We start from the raw sequence: 20,846 nt of genomic DNA, 5'->3' as shown, positions 1-20,846 counted from the left end.
CTAACCACTAGACTACCTGCCTCCCCCCCTCTAACCACTAGACTACCTGCCTTCCCCCCTCTAACCACTAGACTACCTGCCTCCCCCCCTCTAACCACTAGACTACCTGCCTTCCCCCCTCTAACCACTAGACTACCTGCCTCCCCCCTCTAACCACTAGACTACCTGCCTCCCCCCTCTAACCACTAGACTACCTGCCTTCCCCCCCCTCTAACCACTAGACTACCTGCCTCCCCCTCTAACCACTAGACTACCTGCCTTCCCCCTCTAACCACTAGACTACCTGCCTCCCCCCTCTAACCACTAGGCTACCTGCCTCCCCCCCTCTAACCACTAGACTACCTGCCTTCCCCCTCTAACCACTAGACTACCTGCCTCCCCCCTCTAACCACTAGACTACCTGCCTCCCCCTCTAACCACTAGACTACCTGCCTTCCCCTCTAACCACTAGACTACCTGCCTCCCCCCTCTAACCACTAGGCTACCTGCCTCCCCCTCTAACCACTAGACTACCTGCCTTCCCCCCTCTAACCACTAGACTACCTGCCTCCCCCTCTAACCACTAGACTACCTGCCTTCCCCCTCTAACCACTAGACTACCTGCCTCCCCCCCTCTAACCACTAGGCTACCTGCCTCCCCCCCTCTAACCACTAGACTACCTGCCTTCCCCCCCTCTAACCACTAGACTACCTGCCTCCCCCCTCTAACCACTAGACTACCTGCCTCCCCCTCTAACCACTAGACTACCTGCCTCCCCCCTCTAACCACTAGACTACCTGCCTCCCCCCTCTAACCACTAGACTACCTGCCTCCCCCTCTAACCACTAGACTACCTGCCTTCCCCCTCTAACCACTAGACTACCTGCCTCCCCCCTCTAACCACTAGACTACCTGCCTCCCCCCCTCTAACCACTAGACTACCTGCCTCCCCCCTCTAACCACTAGACTACCTGCCTCCCCCCCTCTAACCACTAGACTACCTGCCTCCCCCCCTCTAACCACTAGACTACCTGCCTCCCCCCCTCTAACCACTAGACTACCTGCCTTCCCCCCTCTAACCACTAGACTACCTGCCTCCCCCCTCTAACCACTAGACTACCTGCCTCCCCCCTCTAACCACTAGACTACCTGCCTCCCCCCTCTAACCACTAGACTACCTGCCTTCCCCCCTCTAACCACTAGACTACCTGCCTTCCCCCCTCTAACCACTAGACTACCTGCCTCCCCCCTCTAACCACTAGACTACCTGCCTCCCCCCTCTAACCACTAGACTACCTGCCTTCCCCCTCTAACCACTAGACTACCTGCCTCCCCCCCTCTAACCACTAGACTACCTGCCTCCCCCCTCTAACCACTAGACTACCTGCCTCCCCCCCTCTAACCACTAGACTACCTGCCTTCCCCCCCTCTAACCACTAGACTACCTGCCTCCCCCCTCTAACCACTAGACTACCTGCCTCCCCCCTCTAACCACTAGACTACCTGCCTCCCCCCTCTAACCACTAGACTACCTGCCTCCCCCTCTAACCACTAGGCTACCTGCCTCCCCCTCTAACCACTGGACTACCTGCCTCCCCCCTCTAACCACTAGACTACCTGCCTTCCCCCCTCTAACCACTAGACTACCTGCCTTCCCCCCCTCTAACCACTAGACTACCTGCCTTCCCCCTCTAACCACTAGGCTACCTGCCTCCCCCTCTAACCACTAGACTACCTGCCTTCCCCCCTCTAACCACTAGGCTACCTGCCTTCCCCCTCTAACCACTAGACTACCTGCCTTCCCCCCTCTAACCACTAGACTACCTGCCTCCCCCCTCTAACCACTAGACTACCTGCCTTCCCCCCTCTAACCACTAGACTACCTGCCTTCCCCCTCTAACCACTAGACTACCTGCCTTCCCCCCTCTAACCACTAGGCTACCTGCCTCCCCCCTCTAACCACTAGACTACCTGCCTCCCCCCTCTAACCACTAGACTACCTGCCTCCCCCTCTAACCACTAGGCTACCTGCCTTCCCCCCCTCTAACCACTAGACTACCTGCCTCCCCCCTCTAACCACTAGACTACCTGCCTTCCCCCCTCTAACCACTAGACTACCTGCCTCCCCCCCTCTAACCACTAGACTACCTGCCTTCCCCCCTCTAACCACTAGGCTACCTGCCTCCCCCCTCTAACCACTAGACTACCTGCCTCCCCCTCTAACCACTAGACTACCTGCCTCCCCCTCTAACCACTAGGCTACCTGCCTCCCCCCCCTCTAACCACTAGACTACCTGCCTTCCCCCCTCTAACCACTAGACTACCTGCCTTCCCCCTCTAACCACTAGACTACCTGCCTTCCCCCTCTAACCACTAGGCTACCTGCCTTCCCCCCTCTAACCACTAGACTACCTGCCTCCCCCCTCTAACCACTAGACTACCTGCCTTCCCCCCTCTAACCACTAGACTACCTGCCTTCCCCCTCTAACCACTAGACTACCTGCCTCCCCCCTCTAACCACTAGACTACCTGCCTCCCCCCTCTAACCACTAGACTACCTGCCTTCCCCCTCTAACCACTAGGCTACCTGCCTTCCCCCTCTAACCACTAGGCTACCTGCCTCCCCCCCTCTAACCACTAGACTACCTGCCTCCCCCCTCTAACCACTATACTGCCTCCCCCTCTAACCACTAGACTACCTGCCTCCCCCCCTCTAACCACTAGACTACCTGCCTCCCCCCCCTCTAACCACTAGACTACCTGCCTTCCCCCTCTAACCACTAGGCTACCTGCCTTCCCCCCTCTAACCACTAGGCTACCTGCCTTCCCCCCTCTAACCACTAGACTACCTGCCTTCCCCCTCTAACCACTAGACTACCTGCCTTCCCCCTCTAACCACTAGACTACCTGCCTCCCCCCTCTAACCACTAGACTACCTGCCTTCCCCCCTCTAACCACTAGGCTACCTGCCTCCCCCTCTAACCACTAGACTACCTGCCTTCCCCCCCTCTAACCACTAGACTACCTGCCTTCCCCCCCTCTAACCACTAGGCTACCTGCCTTCCCCCCCTCTAACCACTAGACTACCTGCCTCCCCCCTCTAACCACTAGACTACCTGCCTCCCCCCCCTCTAACCACTAGGCTACCTGCCTCCCCCCTCTAACCACTAGACTACCTGCCTCCCCCCCTCTAACCACTAGGCTACCTGCCTTCCCCCCTCTAACCACTAGACTACCTGCCTCCCCCTCTAACCACTAGGCTACCTGCCTTCCCCCCCTCTAACCACTAGACTACCTGCCTCCCCCCTCTAACCACTAGACTACCTGCCTCCCCCCTCTAACCACTAGGCTACCTGCCTCCCCCCTCTAACCACTAGGCTACCTGCCTTCCCCCTCTAACCACTAGACTACCTGCCTTCCCCCCTCTAACCACTAGACTACCTGCCTCCCCCCCTCTAACCACTAGACTACCTGCCTTCCCCCCTCTAACCACTAGACTACCTGCCTTCCCCCCCTCTAACCACTAGGCTACCTGCCTTCCCCCCTCTAACCACTAGACTACCTGCCTCCCCCTCTAACCACTAGACTACCTGCCTTCCCCCCCTCTAACCACTAGACTACCTGCCTTCCCCCCCCTCTAACCACTAGACTACCTGCCTTCCCCCCCTCTAACCACTAGACTACCTGCCTCCCCCCTCTAACCACTAGACTACCTGCCTTCCCCCTCTAACCACTAGACTACCTGCCTTCCCCCTCTAACCACTAGACTACCTGCCTTCCCCCTCTAACCACTAGACTACCTGCCTCCCCCCTCTAACCACTAGACTACCTGCCTCCCCCCTCTAACCACTAGACTACCTGCCTTCCCCCCTCTAACCACTAGACTACCTGCCTTCCCCCCTCTAACCACTAGACTACCTGCCTCCCCCCTCTAACCACTAGACTACCTGCCTTCCCCCTCTAACCACTAGACTACCTGCCTCCCCCCTCTAACCACTAGACTACCTGCCTCCCCCCTCTAACCACTAGACTACCTGCCTCCCCCTCTAACCACTAGACTACCTGCCTCCCCCCCTCTAACCACTAGGCTACCTGCCTTCCCCCTCTAACCACTAGACTACCTGCCTTCCCCCCTCTAACCACTAGACTACCTGCCTCCCCCTCTAACCACTAGACTACCTGCCTCCCCCCTCTAACCACTAGACTACCTGCCTTCCCCCCTCTAACCACTAGACTACCTGCCTCCCCCCTCTAACCACTAGGCTACCTGCCTCCCCCCCTCTAACCACTAGACTACCTGCCTCCCCCCCTCTAACCACTAGGCTACCTGCCTCCCCCCCTCTAACCACTAGGCTACCTGCCTCCCCCCCTCTAACCACTAGACTACCTGCCTTCCCCCTCTAACCACTAGACTACCTGCCTCCCCCCTCTAACCACTAGACTACCTGCCTTCCCCCTCTAACCACTAGACTACCTGCCTTCCCCCTCTAACCACTAGACTACCTGCCTCCCCCCTCTAACCACTAGACTACCTGCCTTCCCCCCTCTAACCACTAGACTACCTGCCTCCCCCCTCTAACCACTAGACTACCTGCCTTCCCCCCTCTAACCACTAGGCTACCTGCCTTCCCCCTCTAACCACTAGACTACCTGCCTTCCCCCTCTAACCACTAGACTACCTGCCTCCCCTCTAACCACTAGACTACCTGCCTTCCCCCCTCTAACCACTAGACTACCTGCCTTCCCCCCTCTAACCACTAGACTACCTGCCTTCCCCCCCTCTAACCACTAGACTACCTGCCTTCCCCCCTCTAACCACTAGACTACCTGCCTTCCCCCTCTAACCACTAGACTACCTGCCTTCCCCCCTCTAACCACTAGGCTACCTGCCTCCCCCCTCTAACCACTAGACTACCTGCCTTCCCCCTCTAACCACTAGACTACCTGCCTCCCCCCTCTAACCACTAGACTACCTGCCTTCCCCCTCTAACCACTAGACTACCTGCCTCCCCCTCTAACCACTAGACTACCTGCCTCCCCCCTCTAACCACTAGACTACCTGCCTCCCCCTCTAACCACTAGACTACCTGCCTTCCCCCCCTCTAACCACTAGACTACCTGCCTCCCCCCCTCTAACCACTAGACTACCTGCCTTCCCCCCTCTAACCACTAGACTACCTGCCTCCCCCCCTCTAACCACTAGGCTACCTGCCTTCCCCTCTAACCACTAGACTACCTGCCTCCCCCCTCTAACCACTAGACTACCTGCCTCCCCCCTCTAACCACTAGACTACCTGCCTTCCCCCCTCTAACCACTAGGCTACCTGCCTCCCCCCTCTAACCACTAGACTACCTGCCTTCCCCCTCTAACCACTAGACTACCTGCCTCCCCCTCTAACCACTAGACTACCTGCCTTCCCCCCTCTAACCACTAGACTACCTGCCTCCCCCCCTCTAACCACTAGGCTACCTGCCTTCCCCCCTCTAACCACTAGACTACCTGCCTCCCCCCTCTAACCACTAGGCTACCTGCCTCCCCCCTCTAACCACTAGACTACCTGCCTCCCCCCCTCTAACCACTAGACTACCTGCCTTCCCCCCTCTAACCACTAGACTACCTGCCTTCCCCCCTCTAACCACTAGACTACCTGCCTCCCCCCTCTAACCACTAGACTACCTGCCTTCCCCCCCTCTAACCACTAGACTACCTGCCTTCCCCCTCTAACCACTAGACTACCTGCCTTCCCCCTCTAACCACTAGGCTACCTGCCTCCCCCCCTCTAACCACTAGACTACCTGCCTTCCCCCCTCTAACCACTAGACTACCTGCCTCCCCCCTCTAACCACTAGACTACCTGCCTCCCCCCTCTAACCACTAGACTACCTGCCTCCCCCCTCTAACCACTAGACTACCTGCCTCCCCCTCTAACCACTAGACTACCTGCCTCCCCCCTCTAACCACTAGACTACCTGCCTCCCCCTCTAACCACTAGGCTACCTGCCTCCCCCTCTAACCACTAGACTACCTGCCTCCCCCCCTCTAACCACTAGACTACCTGCCTCCCCCCCTCTAACCACTAGACTACCTGCCTCCCCCCTCTAACCACTAGACTACCTGCCTTCCCCCCTCTAACCACTAGACTACCTGCCTCCCCCCTCTAACCACTAGACTACCTGCCTCCCCTCTAACCACTAGACTACCTGCCTCCCCCCTCTAACCACTAGACTACCTGCCTTCCCCCCCAACCACTAGACTACCTGCCTTCCCCCCTCTAACCACTAGACTACCTGCCTTCCCCCTCTAACCACTAGACTACCTGCCTCCCCCCTCTAACCACTAGACTACCTGCCTTCCCCCCTCTAACCACTAGGCTACCTGCCTCCCCCCCTCTAACCACTAGACTACCTGCCTCCCCCCCTCTAACCACTAGACTACCTGCCTCCCCCCTCTAACCACTAGGCTACCTGCCTCCCCCCTCTAACCACTAGACTACCTGCCTTCCCCCCCTCTAACCACTAGACTACCTGCCTCCCCCTCTAACCACTAGACTACCTGCCTCCCCCCTCTAACCACTAGACTACCTGCCTCCCCCCTCTAACCACTAGACTACCTGCCTCCCCCCCTCTAACCACTAGGCTACCTGCCTCCCCCCTCTAACCACTAGACTACCTGCCTTCCCCCTCTAACCACTAGACTACCTGCCTCCCCCCTCTAACCACTAGACTACCTGCCTCCCCCCTCTAACCACTAGACTACCTGCCTCCCCCCTCTAACCACTAGACTACCTGCCTCCCCCCTCTAACCACTAGGCTACCTGCCTCCCCCCTCTAACCACTAGACTACCTGCCTTCCCCCCTCTAACCACTAGGCTACCTGCCTCCCCCCTCTAACCACTAGACTACCTGCCTCCCCTCTAACCACTAGACTACCTGCCTTCCCCCTCTAACCACTAGACTACCTGCCTCCCCCCTCTAACCACTAGGCTACCTGCCTCCCCCCTCTAACCACTAGACTACCTGCCTCCCCCCTCTAACCACTAGACTACCTGCCTCCCCCTCTAACCACTAGACTACCTGCCTTCCCCCTCTAACCACTGGACTACCTGCCTCCCCCCCTCTAACCACTAGACTACCTGCCTTCCCCCCTCTAACCACTAGACTACCTGCCTCCCCCCTCTAACCACTAGACTACCTGCCTCCCCCTCTAACCACTAGGCTACCTGCCTCCCCCCTCTAACCACTAGACTACCTGCCTCCCCCCTCTAACCACTAGACTACCTGCCTTCCCCCCTCTAACCACTAGACTACCTGCCTTCCCCCCTCTAACCACTAGGCTACCTGCCTTCCCCCCCTCTAACCACTAGACTACCTGCCTTCCCCCTCTAACCACTAGACTACCTGCCTCCCCCCCTCTAACCACTAGACTACCTGCCTTCCCCCTCTAACCACTAGACTACCTGCCTCCCCCCTCTAACCACTAGACTACCTGCCTCCCCCCTCTAACCACTAGACTACCTGCCTTCCCCCTCTAACCACTAGACTACCTGCCTTCCCCCCTCTAACCACTAGACTACCTGCCTCCCCCCTCTAACCACTAGACTACCTGCCTTCCCCCTCTAACCACTAGACTACCTGCCTCCCCCTCTAACCACTAGACTACCTGCCTCCCCCTCTAACCACTAGACTACCTGCCTTCCCCCTCTAACCACTAGACTACCTGCCTCCCCCCCTCTAACCACTAGACTACCTGCCTTCCCCCTCTAACCACTAGGCTACCTGCCTCCCCCCCTCTAACCACTAGACTACCTGCCTCCCCCTCTAACCACTAGACTACCTGCCTCCCCCCCTCTAACCACTAGACTACCTGCCTCCCCCCTCTAACCACTAGACTACCTGCCTCCCCCCCTCTAACCACTAGACTACCTGCCTCCCCCCTCTAACCACTAGGCTACCTGCCTCCCCCTCTAACCACTAGGCTACCTGCCTTCCCCCCTCTAACCACTAGGCTACCTGCCTCCCCCCCTCTAACCACTAGACTACCTGCCTTCCCCCCCCTCTAACCACTAGACTACCTGCCTCCCCCCTCTAACCACTAGACTACCTGCCTTCCCCCTCTAACCACTAGACTACCTGCCTTCCCCCCTCTAACCACTAGACTACCTGCCTTCCCCCCCTCTAACCACTAGACTACCTGCCTTCCCCCCTCTAACCACTAGACTACCTGCCTCCCCCTCTAACCACTAGACTACCTGCCTTCCCCCCTCTAACCACTAGACTACCTGCCTCCCCCTCTAACCACTAGACTACCTGCCTTCCCCCCTCTAACCACTAGACTACCTGCCTCCCCCCTCTAACCACTAGACTACCTGCCTTCCCCCTCTAACCACTAGACTACCTGCCTCCCCCCCTCTAACCACTAGACTACCTGCCTCCCCCCTCTAACCACTAGACTACCTGCCTTCCCCCTCTAACCACTAGACTACCTGCCTTCCCCCCTCTAACCACTAGACTACCTGCCTCCCCCCTCTAACCACTAGGCTACCTGCCTCCCCCCCTCTAACCACTAGACTACCTGCCTCCCCCCTCTAACCACTAGACTACCTGCCTCCCCCCCTCTAACCACTAGGCTACCTGCCTCCCCCCCTCTAACCACTAGACTACCTGCCTCCCCCTCTAACCACTAGACTACCTGCCTCCCCCCCTCTAACCACTAGACTACCTGCCTTCCCCCTCTAACCACTAGACTACCTGCCTCCCCCCTCTAACCACTAGACTACCTGCCTTCCCCCTCTAACCACTAGACTACCTGCCTCCCCCTCTAACCACTAGACTACCTGCCTTCCCCCTCTAACCACTAGACTACCTGCCTTCCCCCTCTAACCACTAGGCTACCTGCCTTCCCCCTCTAACCACTAGACTACCTGCCTCCCCCCTCTAACCACTAGGCTACCTGCCTCCCCCCCTCTAACCACTAGACTACCTGCCTTCCCCCTCTAACCACTAGGCTACCTGCCTCCCCCCTCTAACCACTAGACTACCTGCCTTCCCCCTCTAACCACTAGACTACCTGCCTCCCCCTCTAACCACTAGGCTACCTGCCTTCCCCCTCTAACCACTAGACTACCTGCCTCCCCCCTCTAACCACTAGACTACCTGCCTCCCCCTCTAACCACTAGACTACCTGCCTCCCCCCTCTAACCACTAGGCTACCTGCCTCCCCCCCTCTAACCACTAGACTACCTGCCTTCCCCCCTCTAACCACTAGACTACCTGCCTCCCCCCTCTAACCACTAGGCTACCTGCCTTCCCCCTCTAACCACTAGGCTACCTGCCTCCCCCCTCTAACCACTAGGCTACCTGCCTCCCCCCTCTAACCACTAGGCTACCTGCCTCCCCTCTAACCACTAGGCTACCTGCCTCCCCCCTCTAACCACTAGACTACCTGCCTCCCCCCTCTAACCACTAGACTACCTGCCTCCCCCCCTCTAACCACTAGACTACCTGCCTCCCCCCTCTAACCACTAGACTACCTGCCTTCCCCCCTCTAACCACTAGACTACCTGCCTTCCCCCTCTAACCACTAGACTACCTGCCTCCCCCCTCTAACCACTAGACTACCTGCCTCCCCCCTCTAACCACTAGACTACCTGCCTCCCCCCCCTCTAACCACTAGACTACCTGCCTTCCCCCCTCTAACCACTAGGCTACCTGCCTTCCCCCTCTAACCACTAGACTACCTGCCTCCCCCCTCTAACCACTAGGCTACCTGCCTCCCCCCTCTAACCACTAGACTACCTGCCTCCCCCCTCTAACCACTAGACTACCTGCCTTCCCCCCTCTAACCACTAGGCTACCTGCCTTCCCCCTCTAACCACTAGGCTACCTGCCTCCCCCCTCTAACCACTAGACTACCTGCCTTCCCCTCTAACCACTAGACTACCTGCCTTCCCCCTCTAACCACTAGACTACCTGCCTTCCCCCCTCTAACCACTAGGCTACCTGCCTCCCCCTCTAACCACTAGACTACCTGCCTTCCCCCTCTAACCACTAGACTACCTGCCTCCCCCCTCTAACCACTAGACTACCTGCCTCCCCCTCTAACCACTAGGCTACCTGCCTCCCCCTCTAACCACTAGGCTACCTGCCTTCCCCCCTCTAACCACTAGACTACCTGCCTTCCCCCCCTCTAACCACTAGACTACCTGCCTTCCCCCTCTAACCACTAGGCTACCTGCCTCCCCCTCTAACCACTAGACTACCTGCCTCCCCTCTAACCACTAGACTACCTGCCTCCCCCCTCTAACCACTAGACTACCTGCCTCCCCCTCTAACCACTAGACTACCTGCCTCCCCCCTCTAACCACTAGACTACCTGCCTCCCCCTCTAACCACTAGGCTACCTGCCTCCCCCTCTAACCACTAGACTACCTGCCTCCCCCCCTCTAACCACTAGGCTACCTGCCTCCCCCTCTAACCACTAGGCTACCTGCCTCCCCTCTAACCACTAGGCTACCTGCCTCCCCCCTCTAACCACTAGGCTACCTGCCTCCCCCCCCTCTAACCACTAGACTACCTGCCTCCCCCCTCTAACCACTAGACTACCTGCCTCCCCCCTCTAACCACTAGACTACCTGCCTCCCCCTCTAACCACTGGGCTACCTGCCTCCCCCCTCTAACCACTAGGCTACCTGCCTCCCCCTCTAACCACTAGACTACCTGCCTCCCCCCCTCTAACCACTAGGACTACCTGCCTCCCCCCCTCTAACCACTAGGCTACCTGCCTTCCCCCTCTAACCACTAGACTACCTGCCTCCCCCCCTCTAACCACTAGGCTACCTGCCTCCCCCCTCTAACCACTAGACTACCTGCCTCCCCCTCTAACCACTAGACTACCTGCCTCCCCCCTCTAACCACTAGACTACCTGCCTCCCCCCCTCTAACCACTAGACTACCTGCCTCCCCCCTCTAACCACTAGACTACCTGCCTCCCCCCTCTAACCACTAGACTACCTGCCTTCCCCCTCTAACCACTAGACTACCTGCCTCCCCCCTCTAACCACTAGGCTACCTGCCTCCCCCCTCTAACCACTAGACTACCTGCCTCCCCCTCTAACCACTAGACTACCTGCCTTCCCCTCTAACCACTAGACTACCTGCCTCCCCCCTCTAACCACTAGAACCTGCCTCCCCCTCTAACCACTAGACTACCTGCCTTCCCCCCTCTAACCACTAGACTACCTGCCTCCCCCCTCTAACCACTAGACTACCTGCCTCCCCCTCTAACCACTAGACTACCTGCCTTCCCCCTCTAACCACTAGGCTACCTGCCTCCCCCCTCTAACCACTAGACTACCTGCCTTCCCCCTCTAACCACTAGACTACCTGCCTCCCCCTCTAACCACTAGACTACCTGCCTCCCCCCTCTAACCACTAGGCTACCTGCCTCCCCCTCTAACCACTAGACTACCTGCCTCCCCCTCTAACCACTAGACTACCTGCCTCCCCCCCTCTAACCACTAGACTACCTGCCTCCCCCCTCTAACCACTAGACTACCTGCCTCCCCCCTCTAACCACTAGACTACCTGCCTCCCCCCTCTAACCACTAGACTACCTGCCTCCCCCCTCTAACCACTAGACTACCTGCCTCCCCCCTCTAACCACTAGACTACCTGCCTCCCCCTCTAACCACTAGACTACCTGCCTCCCCCCTCTAACCACTAGACTACCTGCCTTCCCCTCTAACCACTAGACTACCTGCCTCCCCCCTCTAACCACTAGACTACCTGCCTTCCCCCTCTAACCACTAGACTACCTGCCTTCCCCCCTCTAACCACTAGACTACCTGCCTCCCCCCTCTAACCACTAGACTACCTGCCTTCCCCCTCTAACCACTAGACTACCTGCCTCCCCCCTCTAACCACTAGGCTACCTGCCTTCCCCCTCTAACCACTAGACTACCTGCCTCCCCCCCTCTAACCACTAGGCTACCTAAAAATCCCCAAACAGACACAACATAAACAGTGTGATTTTGTTCAAGCAGAACCATGGTAACATCCAGAATGGCAACCTAACAGAGCCCTATGGGCCCTGGTCTAAAGTAGTGCACTACAGTACATAACAGAGCCCTATGGGCCCTGGTCTAAAGTAGTGCACTAGATAACAGAGCCCTATGGGCCCTGGTCTAAAGTAGTGTACTAGATAACAGAGCCCTATGGGCCCTGGTCTAAAGTAGTGTACTAGATAACAGAGCCCTATGGGCCCTGGTCTAAAGTAGTGTACTAGATAACAGAGCCCTATGGGCCCTGGTCTAAAGTAGTGCACTAGATAACAAAGCCCTATGGGCCCTGGTCTAAAGTAGTGTACTAGATAACAGAGCACTATGGGCCCTGGTCTAAAGTAGTGCACTAGATAACAGAGCCCTATGGGCCCTGGTCTAAAGTAGTGCACTGCATATACTACCCTGCATACCACTGCTGGCTTGCTTCTGAAGCTAAGCAGGGTTGGTCCTCGTTGGTCCCTGGATGGGAGACCAGATGCTGCTGGATGTGGTGTTGGAGGGCCAGTAGGAGGCAGTCTTTCCTCTGGTCTAAAAAAATATCCCAATGCCCCAGGGCAGTGATTGGGGACATTGCCCTGTGTAGGCTGCCGTCTTTCGGATGGGACGTTAAATGGGTGTCCTGACTCTCTGTGGTCACTAAAGATCTCATGGCACTTATCTTAACAATAGGGGTGTTAACTCCGGCTCCCAATCTGGCTTTCATACCATCATGGCCACCTAATCATCCCCAGCTTCCAATTGGCTTGTTCATCCCCCTCCTCTCCCCTGTAGCTATTCTCCAGGTTGTTGCTGAGAATGTGTTCTCAGTCAATATACCTAAAGGAGTGCACTATATAGGGAATAGGGTCTAAAGTAGGGAATGTAAATGAGAATGTGTTCTCAGTCAACTTACCTGGTAAAATAACAGAGCCCTATAGGTGCTGGTCAAAATGAGTATACTATATAGGGAATAGGGTGCCATTTGGGACACACTATGGTTCTGCCTCACCAGACATTGATGTCATTTCAGCATTTTCCCCACAATGGTAAAGAGTGGAAGCTGAGCCTAGGGAAACTTCCACACAGAGTAATGAACCCAGTACTCACCCTCCAGAGCAGCCCAGGCTAGTAGCCTGTCTCGGAGCACCTTCTCCTGGCCACAGCCCTGTCCATACAGCTCCAGCAGGCTCAGAGCCCTGCCCAGGTCCCGAGAGGCCAGGGCCTGCTGGAAGGCTTCCATAGCCACAGCGTGGGCAGGTGTCCCCTGAGGGCCAGCCAGGAGCAGAGCCACCAGTGGTTTACCACAGAGGGCTGCCCCAAGACCTCCAGTATCTACATATACACACAGAGAGAGAGAGAGAGACACAGAGAGAGAGAGAGAGAGAGACAGAGAGAGAGAGACACAGAGAGAGAGAGACACAGAGAGAGACACAGAGAGAGAGAGACACAGAGAGAGAGACACAGAGAGAGAGAGACACAGAGAGAGAGAGAGAAAACACAGTTATTGTAGTTTCTGTGAATGGTAAATCACATTTCCACCACTATTACTGATGCCTTATTGCTGTTGGTCACAGCAACTGGACCTGTGCTTTGGTAAATTGGGTGGGGTTATATCCTGCCTTGTTGGCCCTGTCCGGGGGTATCGTCAGACAGGGCCACAGTGTTCCCCGACACCCCCCAGCATCTATGCGCGGGGGGGCTAGGGACTGTCTATCCTATTTGGTGAAATTCTCCTTCTCCTGTGTGAACTTAAGTATGCTCCCTATAATATATGACTGAGGAGTACCTGGCCTGATGACTCCTGTCTGTCCCCAATCATGATGCCGATCCAGTTTCTGTTGTTTTGCCAGCGGCTATGGAAGCCTAAAATGCTACCTTGTCTTGAACCTTCTCTCTCGCTCGCTCTCTGTCTGCCTGCCTGCCTGCGTCTCTCGCTCGCTCGCTCTCTGCCTCCCTGCCTGCCTGCCTGCCTGCGTCTCTCGCTCGCTCTCTGCCTGCCTGCCTGCGTCTCTCTCTCGCTCGCTCTCTGCCTGCGTCTCTCACTCGCTCGCTCTCTGCCTGCCTGCCTGCCTGCCTGCGTCTCTCTCTCTCTCGCTCGCTCTCTGCCTGCCTGCCTGCCTGCCTGCGTCTCTCGCTCGCTCGCTCTCTGCCTGCCTGCGTCTCTCTCGCTCGCTCTCTGCCTGCCTGCCATGCGTCTCTCTCTCGCCGCTCTGCCTGCGTCTCTCTCTCGCTCGCTCTGTCTGTCTGCCTGCCTCGTCTCTCGCTCGCGCTCTCTGCCTGCCTGCGTCTCTCGCTGCTCGCTCTCTGCCTGCTGCGTCTCTCTCTCGCTCGCTCTCTGCCTGCCTGCTTGCGTCTCTCGCTCGCTCGCTCTCTGCCTGCGTCTGCTTCGCGTCTCTCTGCCTGCCTGCCTGCGTCTCTCGCTCGCTCGCTCTCTGCCTGCCTGCCTGCGTCTCTCGCTCGCTCGCTCTCTGCCTGCCTGCCTGCGTCTCTCGCTCGCTCGCTCTCTGCCTGCCTGCCTGCGTCTCTCGCCGCTCGCTCTCTGCCTGCGTCTCGCTCGCTCTCTGCCTGCCTGCCTGCCTCTCTCTCTCGCTCGCTGCTCTGCCTGCCTGCGTCTCTCGCTCCTCTCTGCCTGCCTGCTCGTCTCTCTCTCGCTCACTCTCTGCCTGCCTGCCTGCGTCTCTCGGCTCGCTCGCTCTCTGCCTGCCTGCCTCGCTGCTCTGCGTCGCTCGCTCTCTGCCTGCCTGCGTCTCTCTCTCGCTCGCTCTCTGCCTGCCTGCTCTACCTGTGTCTCTCGCTCGCTCGCTCTCTGCCTGCCTGCCTGCGTCTCTCTCTCGCTCGCTCTCTGCCTGCCTGCGTCTCTCGCTTCTCTGCCTGCCTGCGTCTCTCGCTCGCTCTCTGCCTGCCTGCCTGCGTCTCTCTCTCGCTCGCTCTCTGCCTGCCTGCCTGCGTCTCTCTCTCGCTCGCTCTCTGCCTGCCTGCCTGCGTCTCTCTCTCGCTCGCTCTCTGCCTGCCTGCCTGCGTCTCTCTCGCTCGCTCTCTGCCTGCCTGCCTGCGTCTCTCTCTCGCTCGCTCTCTGCCTGCCTGCGTCTCTCACTCGCTCGCTCTCTGCCTGCCTGCCTGCCTGCCTGCGTCTCTCTCTCGCTCGCTCTGCCTGCCTGCCTGCGTCTCTCGCTCGCTCGCTCTCTGCCTGCCTGCGTCTCTCTCTCGCTCGCTCTCTGCCTGCCTGCCTGCGTCTCTCTCTCGCTCGCTCTCTGCCTGCCTGCCTGCGTCTCTCTCTCGCTCGCTCTCTGCCTGCGTCTCTCTCTCGCTCGCTCTCTGCCTGCCTGCCTGCATCTCGCTCGCTCGCTCTCTGCCTGCCTGCCTGCGTCTCTCTCTCGCTCGCTGCCTGCCTGCGTCTCTCTCTCGCTCGCTCTCTGCCTGCCTGCCTGCGTCTCTCGCTCGCTCGCTCTCTGCCTGCCTGCCTGCGTCTCTCGCTCGCTCGCTCTCTGCCTGCCTGCCTGCGTCTCTCTCTCGCTCGTTCTCTGCCTGCCTGACTGCGTCTCTCTCTCGCTCGCTGCCTGCCTGCCTGCGTGCGTCTCTCTCTCGCTCGCTCTCTGCCTGCCTGCCTGCCTGCGTCTCTCGCTAACTCTCTGCCTGCCTGCCTGCGTCTCTCTCTCGCTCGCTCTCTGCCTGCCTGCCTGCGTCTCTCTCTCGCTCGCTCTCTGCCTGCCTGCTTGCGTCTCTCTCTCGCTCGCTCTCTGCCTGCCTGCCTGCGTCTCTCTCTCGCTCGCTCTCTGCCTGCCTTCCTCGTCTCTCGCTCGCTCTCTGCCTGCCTGCCTGCGTCTCTCTCTCGCTCGCTCTCTGCCTGCCTGCCTGAGTCTCTCTCTCGCTCTCTGCCTGCCTGCGTCTCTCGCTCGCTCGCTCTCTGCCTGCCTGCGTCGCTGCTCGCTCTCTGCCTGCCTGCCTGCGTCTCTCGCTCGCTCGCTCTCTGCCTGCCTGCGTCTCTTGCTCTCCTCTCTGCCTGCCTGCCTGCGCTCTCTGCTTCGCTCTCGCCTGCCTGCCTGCCTCGTCTCTCTCGCTCGCTCTCTGCCTGCCTGTTTCTCTCTCTCGCTCGCTCTCTGCCTGCCTGCCTGCGTCTCTCTCGCTCGCTCTCTGCCTGCCTGCCTGCGTCTCTCTCGCTCGCTCTCTGCCTGCCTGCGTCTCTCTCTCGCTCGCTCTCTGCCTGCCTGCGTCTCTCTCTCGCTCGCTCGCTCTCTGCCTGCCTGCCTGCGTCTCTCTCTCGCTCGCTCTCTGCCTGCCTGCCTGCCTGCGTCTCTCTCTCGCTCGCTCTCTGCCTGCCTGCGTCTCTCGCTCGCTCCCTCTCTGCCTGCCTGCCTGCGTCTCTCTCTCGCTCACTCTCTGCCTGCCTGCCTGCCTGCGTCTCTCGCTCGCTCTCTGCCTGCTCGTCTCTCTCGCTTCGCTCTCTGCCTCGCCTGCCTGCGTCGCTCGCTCTCTGCCTGCTGCTCTCTCTCGCTCGCTCTCTGCCTGCCTGCTCTACTCTCTCTCGCTCGCTCGCTCTCTGCCTGCCTGCCTGCGTCTCTCTCTCGCTCGCTCTCTGCCTGCCTGCCTGCGTCTCTCGCTCGCTCTCTGCCTGCCTGCCTGCGTCTCTCTCTCGCTCGCTGCCTGCCTGCCGTCTCTCTCTCGCTCGCTATCTGCCTGCGTCTCTCTCTCGCTCGCTCTCTGCCTGCCTGCCTCGTCTCTCTCGCTCGCTCTCTGCCTGCCTGCCTGCGTCTCTCTCTCGCTCGCTCTCTGCCTGCCTGCGTCTCTCACTCGCTCGCTCTCTGCCTGCCTGCCTGCCTGCCTGCGTCTCTCTCTCGCTCGCTCTCTGCCTGCCTGCCTGCTGCGTCTCTCTCGCTTCGCTCTGCCTGCGTCGTCGCTCGCTCTCTGCCTGCCTCGTTTGTGCGTCGCTCTCTGCCTGCCTGCGGTCTCTCGCATGTCTCTGCCTGCCTGCTCTGCCTGTGTCCTGCTGCGCGCTTTCTGCCTGCCTGCCTGTGCTCTCTCTCGCGCTCTCGCCTGCTCTGCGTCTCTCGCTCGCTCTCTCCTGCCGCCTGCGCTCTCTCTCGCTCGCGCCTGCCTGCCTGCGTCTCTCTCGCTCGCTATCTGCCTGCTCTCTCGCTCGCTTCTGCCTGCTCTGTCTCGCTCGCTCTCTGCCTGCCTGCCTGCGTCTCTCTCGCTTTCGCTCTCTGCCTGCCTGCGTCTCTCACTCGCTCGCTCTCTGCCTGCCTGCCTGCCTGCGTTCTCTCTCTGCTCGCTCTCTGCCTGCCTGCCTCCTCTTCGCTCCTGCTTTCTGCTCTCCTGCCTCGTCTCTCGCTCGCTTGCTCTCTGCCTGCCTCGTCTCTCTCTCGCTCGCTCTCTGCCTGCCTGCCTGTGTCTCTCTCTCGCTCTCTCTCTCGCCTGCTGTCTCTCTCTCCGCTCCTCTCTGCCTGCCTGCCTGCTCTCCTGCTCGCTCTTCGCCAGCTCTCTGCTCTGCTCTCGTCCTGCCTGCCTGCGTCTCTCTCTGCTCGCTTCTCTGCCTGCCTCGTCTCTCACTCGCTCGCTCTCTGCCTGCCTGCCTGCCTGCCCGTCTCTCTCGCTCGCTCTCTGCCGCCTGCCTGCCTGCGTCTCTCTCTCGCTCGCTCTCTGCCTGCCTCGTCTCGCGTCTCTCGCTCGCTCTCTTGCCTGCCTGCCTGCGTCTCTCTCTCGCTCGCTCTCTGCCTGCCTGCCTCGTCTCTCTCTCGCTCGCTCTCTGCCTGCGTCTCTCTCTCGCTGGCTTCTGCCTGCCTGCGTCTCACCTCTTCTTGCTGCTTTGCCTGCTCTGCGTCTCTCTCGCTGTTGCCTGCTCTGCGTCTCTCTCTCGCTCGCTCTCTGCCTGCCTGCCTGCGTCTCTCTCTCGCTCGCTCTTGCCTGCCTGCCTGCGTCTCTCTCCTCGCTCTCTGCCTGCCTGCCTGCGTCTCTCGCTCGCTCGCTCTCTGCCTGCCTGCCTGCGTCTCTGCTCGCTCGCTCTCTGCCTGCCTGCGTCTCTCTCTCGCTCGCTCTCTGCCTGCCTGTCTAGTCTCTCTCTCGCTCTGCCTGCCTGCCTGCCTGCGTCTCTCTCTCGCTCGCTCTCTGCCTGCCTGCCTGCCTGCGTCTCTCTCGCTAACTCTCTGCCTGCCTGCCTGCGTCTCTCTCTCCTCGCTTCTCTGCCTGCCTGCCTCGTCTCTCTCGCTCGCTCTCTGCCTGCCTGCTTGCGTCTCTCTCTCGCTCGCTCTCTGCCTGCCTGCCTGCGTCTCTCTCTCGCTCGCTCTCTGCCTGCCTTCCTGCCTGCGTCTCTCGCTCGCTCTCTGCCTGCCTGCCTGCGTCTCTCTCTCGCTCGCTCTCTGCCTGCCTGCCTGAGTCTCTCTCTCGCTCTCTGCCTGCCTGCTCTCCTCGCTCGCTCTCTGCCTGCCTGCGTCGCTCGCTCTCTGCCTGCCTGCGTCTCTCGCTCGCTCGCTCTCTGCCTGCCTGCGTCTCTCGCTCGCTCTCTGCCTGCGTCTCGCGCTCGCTCTCTGCCTGCCTGCCTGCCTGCGTCTCTCGCTCGCTCTCTGCCTGCCTGTTTCTCTCTCTCGCTCGCTCTCTGCCTGCCTGCCTGCGTCTCTCTCTGCTTCCTCTTTCTCGCTCGCTCTGCCTGCCTGCCTACAGTCTCTCTCTCGCTCGCTCTCTGCCTGCCTGCTTTGAGTCTCTCTCTCGCCGCTGCTCTCTGCCTGCCTGCCTGCGTCTCTCGCTCGCTCGGCTCTCTGCCTGTCTGCGTCTCTCTCTCGCTCGCTCTCTGCCTGCCTGCGTCTCTCTCTCGCTCGCTCCCTCTCTGCCTGCCTGCCTGCGTCTCTCTCTCGCTCGATCTCTGCCTGCCTGCCTGCCTGCCTGCGTCTCTCTCTCGCTCGCTCTCTGCCTGCCTGCGTCTCTCGCTCGCTCCCTCTCTGCCTGCCTGCATGCGTCTCTCTCTCGCTCACTCTCTGCCTGCTTGCCTGCGTCTCTCGCTCGCTCTCTGCCTGCGTCTCTCGCTCGCTCGCTCTCTGCCTGCCTGCCTGCGTCGCTCGCTCTCTGCCTGCCTGCGTCTCTCTCTCGCTCGCTCTCTGCCTGCCTGCTCTACCTGTGTCTCTCGCTCGCTCGCTCTCTGCCTGCCTGCCTGCGTCTCTCTCTCGCTCGCTCTCTGCCTGCCTGCCTGCTCTCCTCTCGCTCGCTTCTCTGCCTGCCTGCCTGCGTCTCTCTCTCGCTTCGCTGCCTGCCTGCCTGCGTCTCTCTCCCTTGCTATCTGCCTCGTCTCTCTCGCTCGCTCTCTCTGCCTGCCTGCCTGCGTCTCTCTCGCTCGCTCTCTGCCTGCCTGCCGTCTCTCTCTCGCTCGCTCTCTGCCTGCCTGCGTCTCTCACTCGCTCGCTCTCTGCCTGCCTGCCTGCCTGCGTCTCTCTCGCTCGCTCTCTGCCTGCTCTGCCTGTCTCTCGCCTCTCTGTTTCTCGTGTCTCGCTTCGCTCTGCCTGCCTCGTCTCTCTCGCTCACTCTGCCTGCCTGTGTCTCTCTCGCCGGGCTCTCTGCTGGTCTCTCTCTCGCTTCGCCTTGCCTCCTGCCTGCATCTCGCTGGCTCGGTCGCTCTCTGCTCCTGCCTGCCTGCGATCTCTCCTCTCGCTCTCTGCTTGCCTGCTTCGCCCTCTCTCTCTCTCGTCTCTCTCCTGCCTTCTCTCCTCGCTCGTCTCTCTCTCTGCTCGCTCGCTCTCTGCCTGCCTGCCTGCCTCCTCTCTCGCTCTCTGCCTGCCTGCTCTCTCTCTCCTTCGCTCTCTGCCTGCCTGCCTGCTCGCTCTCTCTCTCGCTCGCTCTCTGCCTGCCTGCCGTCTCTCGCTCTCTTCGCTCTCTGCCTGCCTGCCTGCGTCTCTCTCTCGCTCAGCTCTCTGCCTGCCTGCTCTGCGTCTCTCTCTCGCTCGCCTCTGCCTGCCTTTCTCTCTCTCGCACGCTCTCTGCTGTCCGTCCTCTCTCATCTCTCTCTCCGCCTGCGCTCTCTCGCTGCCTGCCTGCATCTCTCTCTCGCTGCTCTCTTCTGCCTTTGCTCTGCCTGCCTCTCTCTCTTCTCGCTCTCTGCCTGCCTGCTTCGTCTCTCTCTCGCTCGCTCTCTGCCTGCCTGCCTGCGTCTCTCTCGCTCGCTCTTCTTGCCTGCCTGCGTCTCTCGCTCGCTCGCTCTCCTGCTCCTGCCTGCCTGCGTCTCTCTCTCGCTCGTTCTCTGCCTGCCTGCCTGCGTCTCTCTCTCGCTCGCTGCCTGCCTGCCTGCCTGCGTCTGTCTCTCTCTCTCAGCTCTCTGCCTGCCTCCTGCCTGCGTCTCTCGCTAACTCTCTGCCTGCCTCGTCTTCTCTCTCTCGCTCGCTCGCTCTCTGCCGCCTGCCTGCGTCTCTCTCGCTCGCTCTCTCCTGCCTGCTTGTCTCTCTCTCGCTCGCTCTCCTCCTGCCTGCCTGCGTCTCTCTCTCGTTCGCTCTCTGCCTGCCTTCCTGCTCGTCTCTCACTCGCTCTCTCTTCCTGCCTGCCTGCGTCTCTCTCTCGCTCGCTCTCTGCCTGCCTGCCTGAGTCTCTCTCTCCTCTCTGCCTGCCTCGTCTCTCGTTCGCTGGGCTCTTGGCCTGCCTGCGTCGCTCGCTCTCTGCCTGCCTGCCTGCGTCTCTCGCTCGCTCGCTCTCTGCCTGCCTCGTCTCTCGCTCAGCTCTCTGCCTGCGTCTCTCGCTGCTCTCTCTGCCTGCCTCTCCTTGCTCTCTCGCTCGCTCTCTCTGCCTGCCTTTTCTCTCTCTCGCTGCTCTCTCCTGCCTCGTCTCTCTCTCGCTTCGCTCTCTGCCTGCCTGCCTGC

General features: G+C 60.0%; 1 protein-coding gene across 4 annotated transcripts in view; it reads right to left on the bottom strand.

The window, feature by feature from the left end:
• The window catches only part of zfyve26 (zinc finger, FYVE domain containing 26), a 143,978-nt gene that overhangs the window by 49,992 nt on the left and 73,140 nt on the right, over window positions 1-20,846 (bottom strand). For all 4 annotated transcript variants that reach the window (XR_006771018.1, XM_045723749.1, XM_045723751.1 and 1 more), the window contains exon 21: window positions 13,126-13,350. Coding sequence is in view for 3 of the 4 variants with exons in the window: in XM_045723749.1 (XP_045579705.1) it covers window positions 13,126-13,350 (225 nt within the window). In the remaining variant the exon portion in view is untranslated. The remainder of the gene's footprint in view (window positions 1-13,125; window positions 13,351-20,846) is intronic.

The sequence above is a fragment of the Salmo salar genome, chromosome ssa09 (genome assembly GCF_905237065.1).
Source record: "Salmo salar chromosome ssa09, Ssal_v3.1, whole genome shotgun sequence".
NCBI classification, from domain to species: domain Eukaryota; kingdom Metazoa; phylum Chordata; class Actinopteri; order Salmoniformes; family Salmonidae; genus Salmo; species Salmo salar.
Note: the sequence above shows the minus strand (reverse complement) of the source record. Positions and strands in the feature narration are given on the sequence as shown.